This window comes from Microtus oregoni, unplaced genomic scaffold (genome assembly GCF_018167655.1).
Source record: "Microtus oregoni isolate MIOR12 unplaced genomic scaffold, Mior012 000055F_ref0000237, whole genome shotgun sequence".
Taxonomy (NCBI): domain Eukaryota; kingdom Metazoa; phylum Chordata; class Mammalia; order Rodentia; family Cricetidae; genus Microtus; species Microtus oregoni.
In genome coordinates this window covers 806,873-815,228 of record NW_024543831.1, presented here as the reverse complement: position 1 = coordinate 815,228, position 8,356 = coordinate 806,873, and the positions used below count along the sequence as shown (strand labels likewise).

The window sequence follows — 8,356 nt, the reverse complement described above, 5'->3', positions numbered from 1 at the left end:
TCTGCTTGTACTCTGACTCTTGAGGTGGGAGGTTAGAGGTCTCCTATACTTGTGACTTGGTTTCCCCTAGTGGTAGCATCCTGTATAACCAGCACAATAGCAAAGCTGAACTGTTGGTACTGGCCAAGTTCACAGGCTTCCACTTTAAATGTCTCTCCAAGTCACCACCTTCCTCTATTTTTGCTCTATGGCTTCTGTCCAAGCCATCATCCTCACTTTGGACTATGACAACATCTCCCAGCTCCCCTCTCCCCAAGACAGCGTCCCACTTCATAGTCTAGACTAGGTTCATTATGTAGCTATTCTGGCCCAAAATCACGGCACCCCACTTGCTTGAGCCCTCCACTGCCCCAAGTACTGGGATTGCAGGTATGAGTTTCTCCACTTGGGTTTCCCCACTTATTGTTTCAATCACTGTTCTTTAATCAGAACAAGAAAGAGCTAAGCGCAGGCTTAGATCAGATCCTGCTGCATCCTGCCTGAGGCCTGTGCACCCCTTGATAGGTCTGAATCTGGCCTGACACTAAATCGTAAACTTTGGAGCATGGTGTTGTACTTCTTTAATCCCAGAATTTGGGAGGCTGAAGAAGGCAGATCTCTGTGAGTTCAAGGCCAACCTGGTCTACGTGCAGAGTTCTAGGCTAGCCAGGGCTATATAGGAAGACCCTCCAACTATTAAGGTCTTCCTGAGTGTTGAGCCATACTTGGCCTCTGTTACAGGCCTCTGCATTGGTCTTAATCCATCTCCTCTGACCCTGGGCCTTCCATTTGCCAGGCAAAGGATGCTTTTTCTTTAAGGGTGGGAGAAGATTCTGGGTCACACAACCTCCTAAGACCAAGAGCCCTGGGCCTTGGTGAGGGAAGTTGTTGCTCCTTTACCTTGAGCACTCTGGATTGAGCATGGGTGGTGACTCTCTAGCCCATGCTAACTAACGCTCAGAGGGAACTTAGCCTCGTGTTCTGCCATGCATGCACATAGGAAGATGTATGTACCTGTCCCACCTCCCAATACAAAAGCTACAAGCTCAGGCAGGAGTTAGACTTTGTGCAAGAAGGCAGGAAGTTGCTTGTCACAGATCCCCAGGCTATGATGACTTCTCTGTTGGCCAATGACAGTCCCTACATCTCATGGTAATCTCCTTGCCCTTCTCAAGGGAGTTCTAGCTGTCAGAGAGACTGTGACAATGACAGCTTGTACAGTTTGTCTCAATGGGTAACAACATTCAGATGTAGGGTACAAAGAGGGCGTTAAAAAACATTTTGAATAAACGTTTTGAAATACAATTCAGCAAGTGTTATGTGTATGTAAGCATGCACAGGCATGCGCATAGGTGTGCCATGATTTAAGTGTAGAGGTCAGGCAGCTGTTAGCAGTTGGTTCTCTTTCCACCAATGTGGGTTCCAGGGATTGCAATTAGGCCATCAGACTTGGTGGCAAGGAGTTTTACCCACTGAGCCATCTCACCAGCCCCAAGACACTGGCAGCTGATGCTCTTGAGCTAGTAGCTGAAGGTAGAGCGAGGTTAGGGGCAGTGAAGAGGTGGGTGGGAGACTTGGGGCATCTGGGCAGGAGCCCCAAATCCTACAGACATCTCACAGCCTCCACAGATTTACCGACTCAACCCGAGGCACTGCTGGGTGTCATGGGCAGCTGCTGAAAACCTTTACCATTCCTGTCCGTGTCATGATTGTCTTGGCTTGGTTTAGACTGCAAGGCCTCATGGCTTTCCCCTTCATCCTCTTCTGCCCTTTTTGCCTCATGGTCCTCTGTGGCTTCGTGGGCTGAGTCTGCAACTCTGAGATAGCTTCAGAGAGGCAACCCCACCTCCCGAACAGCATGGCCCCAAAGTTCTCCAGGGAAAGACTGCCAGGTGTAGCAAATGCCACACAAGGAACACCCTCCAGGTCTCAGGTAGGCTTCTCATTTGGGCTTCCTACCGGTCTCCCAGTTCCTTCCAGAAAACCACTTTGAATTGACCGCCCACTGCTCTGAGGGCGGGGCCTCCCGAACCTGCCTCGTACTTGAGTAACTCCTCTCCCCTGCGAAGAAGGTTTCGTTATAGACTCTCTGGTCTGATGTTTGTAGCTGCACGGAAGTGCCGAACAGGGAGCCTGGGTCTTGGGACTATCCCTTTCCTGGACAGCCCAGGCTTGGCTGCACCTGCCTAATGGCTTATGGTTCGCAATGCGTGGTTTCTCCTGGCTTCATCAGGCGTGGTCAGAAGGGAGGCCAAAGCAAGGAGAGGAAGACTGGGAACAAGTGGCATTGATTTAGATTGGAATATTTAAGAAGAATGTTCAGATAATTATTCTATCCAGGCTAAATACCAAGTGATTCAGCCTCCTCCCACATTGCCTGTTAAAGCAGGGTGGGCTGTCTCAGGCTGTCTCCATAGTTTACTGCAAATGAAACCCGTTACCACCCTGTGGTCCCCAGCCGACCCTAAACCCAGGACAGCCTGTGGTGCCTGTTCACATTTCACTCATCACTCTTTGAGGAGGGTTCCAGGGATGGGACCCCACGTTTCCACTTGGGAGGGGAAGCCTACCCCAGCCGTTTCCCAGGTGGTTGCTTTTGTACTGAGGGCCTGATGCCTGGGCCTCCCAGATCTCAAGGGCATGCGCGCCTTCTCGGCAGACAGGACTTAAGGTTGCATTTCTGTAGAAACGGGCTGGGAGAAAAGGCGGGGTGCACCCATCAGAACAAAATCACTGGTACTTCCAGAGCCAGGGCTGCCTGGTGGGGCCCACGTGTTGGCGGGTGAACTCATGGCTGCTGCCCTGTGAGTCAGCAGAGAGAACACACATGGCTTTGACTGACGATTTCACGTCAGAGTCGCTCCGTAGAGAAGCCCAGTATCGTGTTCCTGTGGCGGTGTGTGTGTGTGTGTGTGTGTGTGTGCAGAAAGTGGGAGAGAGTAGGCAAGGGGATAGGAAGACCAGGGTCCTCAGAGTCCTGTTGGCCCTTCTGTCCATAGAAATACCCAGTCAAGCCATCCGGGTTGGGGATCATGGCAGAGCGAAGTGAAGACAGACACCTGGACAGACTCCAGAGGCTTGGTTTTATTGTGCAGCTTTTTTTTTTTTCCCTCAGTGAGATGCTGTAAGCTGTGGTGGCACTACACACGGTGACAGGACAGGCAGAGTTGCCAGTGGGGAAGTGGGTGTTGGGAAAAGCTATCTTCCGAGAAGTATTCACACTTGGTCTCTCTCCACCACCTGCTTTTCACCCTAGGAGGTCCCAGAGGAGGCAGGTGGCAAGACTCTGGTTGTCTGGGGGATCAGGAGCAGCCAGAGGGGCTGGCACAGAGGGGCATGGGAAAGAAGAGCCAAGGATCTCCCTTAGCAAGCCGGGTCCAGCTGGATGGCTCTAGGACCTCCTTCCTGCACTGACTTAGGTCTTCCAGTCACAGTTCTGGCTCCCTGGGAGCTGGGGAGGAGCTGGCCTTCCTCTGCCAGCCCAGTCACTCCAGGTAGTGGCAGACAGAGACAGGAGGGGTGATGTTCTCTCACCTCTTCCTCCTCCCGTCTCCCCAAAATTCTCTGGTTGAACCTGCATCTTTACTGAATGTGCCCTGGCTCAAGAGCCCCAGGGGACTTCTTCAGTGATAGGAGGGGGCGTGTGGTGTGTGTGTGTGTGTGTGGCGGCTGAGAATAATCTTGTAGAATTTCGGCTCTCATCCTCATTGGACGGGCCACAAAGGCTGAGCAGCATGCTGATATCCTGAGATCTTGAGGCCCCCCTCCCTGCCCACTGGGCTATACTTTCATCAAGAGTATGACTGTACCAGGTACAGACACACCCCAACTCTGTCTCCTTCAGGCATCTGGCCTGGTTGGCAAGGAGGAACTCCCCCCAGGGACTGGTAACCTGCCACCCCAATATCCATCATCCACCCTTATGCTCCATTAGGTCCCTAATCCTGGCCTCCCTCGTCACAAACTCCCAGAGAAAAGAAAGGAGAAACTTGAAATAAACAGAAGCAGCCCCGGAATGAAGAGTATAAAATGGCAGCCAGCGGTCAGTGGAGAGGGTGGTGGATGGCATGCAGCACTGGGGTTCCTTAGGAGGGACGGGGTCCCTGTTTCTCCCTAAGGGACTGAGGGACTGAGGAAGGGAGTCAGCTGACCCAGAGAAGCAGGACCTCTGTACTGGGCCTTGAGGCTTCCTGTTTCTCCGTGGACCCAACCAGTCACAGAGAAATGAAATCCATGGCTTGGAAGAGGGAGAGGGAGATTAGGAGCAGCAGCAGCCAAGAGGTGTTCTGAACCAGCAGGCTTATGCCGCCACACTTCACCAGCTTGTCTGTGGAGAGAGAAGGAGGTGAGGGGAGGAGGGGCAGCAAAGGCAATGCCAGGTGCTATCCCTTTAAGGCAGCTGCTGTCTTGAAGTCTTAGCTGGCTCCACCGGATGGTGTAACAGAATTACCGTCTTTCCACTAGCTCTTCAATATATATAGTCTCTACTCCAAGCTCTGCCTATCCCGTCCCTGATCTGTCCCCACTCACACAGAGGGCAGCAGTTCCCCAGGGATCAGGCAGCCATTGGGAAATATGAGAAGGCTATTGGGCCCCTCTCCTCTCCAGCCCAGCTAATGGAGCTGGTGGTTGCTTTTTTTGTAGGCAGATTAGTTAGCCCCAGCCCGGCTAATCTGGCCATTTCATCTTTCTGGGGACCAGTCTCACCTCTGAACACAGAGACATTTTGAGAGGAGGTTGTGGGAGACTGGCCAGAGACTCTCAGCTCACATGCGTAGGTGCCCTCATCCTTGCTGGTGAAGTTGGCTAAGGTGAGGACCTTGATGTTGGGGTTGCCAGTGACGCTGGTCCGGGAGCGGTACGTGTGCTCGGGTACCCCGAGAGTGCCTGCCAGAACGTGCTTCTTTTTCTCTCGGGTCAGGCTGAACTCGTGCTGGATGGGCGAGTTGGTCTTATTCTCATAACGGCAGTCCAGGCGAAGGTTCTGGTCCACCAGGCAGGCCGTCAGGCTGGTCACCTTTTGTCCTCTGGACATCTGCAAGACTGGCACAGCAGTGCCTTCTCTGAATTGGGGGAGACACAGAGCAGGGGCCTCCCACCTCCAGGAAGAGTAGGGTGGGGCCTGGCCGGGGAGGATGTGTGCTTTGCACTCACCCCTGGGGTACTGGTAGAATATCAGAACAACCCCCCTGACTCCAACTTCCATCTCTAGTCTACTCAACCTCTAAGTCTCATCAATGAATGTTTCAAGAACAGGAGCTCAAGGGGAGTTCTGAGCTCCTGTATGGAGTTTCCACTTTGCTGAAGACCACCAACAGGCAGATCAGTGAGGTTGAGCCCTCCAAAGTCTAAGACAAAGAGACTACTTCCCCAAGGGAAGGAATGCTGGCCCTGCCCCTTGCCCAGTACCTGAAAGCAGGAGAGCGATGCCAATGACTTGGTTCATGGTGCCAAGGGTTCTGTCCTGGATTCTGGAGCGGGGAAAGCTGGGTATCAGCCAAGAGGTGGGACAAGTGGACCCACATTCACTGTCAGGGTGTACAGCCCCTGCAGACCTTGACGGACACCCAAGCCCCTCCCTTCACCTCTTCTCTTTGAAGGTGACATTGCCTGAGGCTCTTTGCCACTCAGAGAAAGCAAAGGAGGAGGAAACACTTCTGGGATGCCACGTGTCTGTGCTGTCCCTGGAGTACTTCCTTGCTGGGCGACTCCAGCACTTTTCTGGGATTTAAGACCCCTCTGGGCAAGCATTGCCTATGTTTACAATTTTGATCTGGTAAACTGCACATAACTTTTACTGTCTTAGTCCAAGCCCGAGTGCAAGGGTCAGGAGGGTCAGGCTTGGTCATGACGCTGTGCAGCCGCTCTCCAGAACTCATTCAGTCTTTCCAAATGAATACTTTCATACTCATTGAACAAAAAGACACCCTCCTTGGGGACTAGTTGAGAAGATACCTAATGCCCAGATCAGTCCTAGCATATAATAGATACACAAATATACTTGCTTATTTATAATTAATTATTTGTTATTATTTTATAGGGTCTCACTATGTAGCTTGGGCTGGCCTCAAACTCACCAAACTGCTGCAGTCTCCCGAGTGCTGGGATTATAGGTATGTACCACCACCTGGCCTATTATTATTTTATTGAGGCTGGATCTCCCAATGTAGTTTAGGATGTCCTCAAACTGTGTCCTGAGAGCTGGATAAAAGATATTTACTGGATAAATGAGGCTCTTTGAATCTTACGTAAGAATAGGATTGTGACCAGATGTGATGGGGCACACCTTTAATCCCAGAGGCAGGGAGGCAGAGGCAGGCGGATTTCTGTGAGTTGGAGGCGGTCAGCTTGATCTATAGAGCTGGTTCCAGGACAGCCAGAGAAACCTTATATCGGGGGGGGGGGGGAGGAATTTGTGATGGGGTTTAAGAAAATTGGTAAGCATTGGATGGTGGTGGCGCACACCTTTAATTCCAGCACTTGGGAGGCAGAGGTAGGCAGATCTCTGTGTGTGAGTTCGAGGTCAGCTTGGTCTGCAAGAGTTAGTTCCAGGACAGGCTCCAAAGCTACAGAGAAACCTTGCCTCGAAAAACCAAAAGAAAAGAAAAGAAGAAGAAAAAAAAAGATAAGCATCACTCGCTATGCCCCACAGTAAGTGATCCAGACAGCTTATTGACTAGGGATGAGGTCAGGCACGTGTCTAGCTAAGGTGCCATAGAGGCCTGCACAGGACACAGGATATGAATGAGAAGCCTTAGCGCTCTGGTTGTACATAAGCCAGAGATGCTTGCAAATGCCGCCAGCTCTCGAGGATTCTGGGGGCTGCAGTTTTCTAGTCCAGTGTTCATAGCTTCCCGACATAGGTTTTCTGTTACCACCAGCTGCCCCCCCCCCACTCACTCCCCACCCTGCAGTCAAGTGTCCCCTGCTCAGCACATTGGCAACACTGAGCAGCCTGTCCTTGCTTGAGGGAGTGTTCCCGGACTCCACCTGGACTACACAGCCTTTTGCGCGCAGGGCGCACCTCTCTGCCACTCTCGCAGTCCAAGGTCCTTGGGGGAAAAGAATGGGATCTCCAGGATGGGCTGCGACAGTGAATGTCATCTCAGGTGGGGGGGGGGGCTGGATCCCAAGACTTTGTGGCGGAGAAAGGGGGCTGTTTATTTATTTTAGAGGCAAGGCTTCCTTAAGTAACCCTGGTGAGCTTGGAACTCGTGAGGTAAGACCAAGTTGATCTTGAACTCTTCATTCTGCTGCCCGCACCTCCTGAGGGCTGAGATTAAAGGCTAACCACCACGCCCAAGCCCGCAAAGGGCTTGGATTTGAGAACACTGGGTTTTGGAGGAGAGAGTGTGGGTTTGGGATTCGGGGGAGGAAAAAGGAACCCTAGAGGAAGGAAATGGAGCTGAGACTTGGAGGCCTGGCAGAACCAGGAGAAGAGGTAGAGTGCGCTGACAGAGGCAGTTTGTGTCCTGGTGCCCCAGTCTCAGAAGCCCACACCCAGCCAAATTCTGGGTCTCTCCCTGAGGCCACGCCTGGCTGACCCCACCCTGATGCCATTTCCGTATTTCAATCCTCCTCTGCCAATTGAGGTTCCCCATCCCCCCATGATCCTTTCTAGCTCTTCCCTCCCCCGCGCCTGCCACCCAGTCCCCTTCTGCAGCACTGCGGTTTCCTTACCTGAGGTGCCCCGCACCCAGCCAGCCGCGAGGTCACACGGCGGAGACTCCCTCCAGCTTGCCACCTGCCTCCTCCTTCTAGCGGCACTACCCCCTTTCCCCAGCGATCTGAACGTGGGGACCTCTGGGTGGACGGCAGAACTAAAGGTTGTCCTCGGTGTCCCCTTCCTTACGGTTCTCCTCTGGCACCCAGTCTCTGACAGCGCCCGCCAGCAAAAGCCTGCGACCCTGCACAGACTCACTCCCGCCCAGTCTGGGATGCAAGTCCCTTTCCCAGTTACCGCGCCCTCATTAAGGAGCGCCCTCGTATCCTTTTCCAAACCTGCCGCTGGAAGGGCTAGCACCCTCGCTCTGTGGCTGTCCTTGTGTACGCGGCTTCCTCCTGGCTACTGCTCTCACCTGGACTCTGGTAGCTGCAGCCTCGTCCGGATGCACCACCGCCTCCAGTAGCTGCACCCTGCGCGAAGCCCGCAGTTTTCACCAGGGGTGGGGGAGAGGGGGAGCGGGGAGGGCCTCGGGGTTCAGCCAATCAGAGGCTGAGGGAAAAAAAGGATGGAGGGGGTGGGGTATCGGGTGAGGGCGCGCCTGGGTGTGGGAAGATGGCTGGCTGTTACTGAAGGGGTACCCTCAGTCCTGTGGCCGACTGGCCTGCTTAGGGAAAAGACAGTTTGGGAACCCCCAGAATAAGGATGGGGCAG

General features: G+C 53.2%; 1 protein-coding gene across 3 annotated transcripts; it reads right to left on the bottom strand.

Moving 5' to 3' along the window:
• Nucleotides 1-3,043: 3,043 nt before the first annotated feature.
• On the bottom strand, nucleotides 3,044-8,156 carry Thy1 (Thy-1 cell surface antigen). Of its 3 annotated transcripts, none has more exons than XM_041638690.1 (4): nucleotides 8,058-8,156; nucleotides 5,389-5,450; nucleotides 4,687-5,022; nucleotides 3,044-4,306 (listed from the first exon to the last, which is right to left on the bottom strand). In XM_041638690.1, exons 2-4 carry the CDS (start codon nucleotides 5,423-5,425, stop codon nucleotides 4,194-4,196), a joined length of 486 nt encoding a protein of 161 aa, XP_041494624.1. In that variant the 5' UTR covers nucleotides 5,426-5,450; nucleotides 8,058-8,156; the 3' UTR covers nucleotides 3,044-4,193. The 3 variants fall into 3 exon arrangements, with proteins under 3 accessions (XP_041494624.1, XP_041494627.1, XP_041494626.1); XM_041638693.1 differs by having other exon boundaries at nucleotides 4,687-5,014; nucleotides 8,058-8,125; XM_041638692.1 differs by lacking the exon at nucleotides 8,058-8,156 and adding an exon at nucleotides 7,660-8,026.
• Nucleotides 8,157-8,356: the final 200 nt, after the last annotated feature.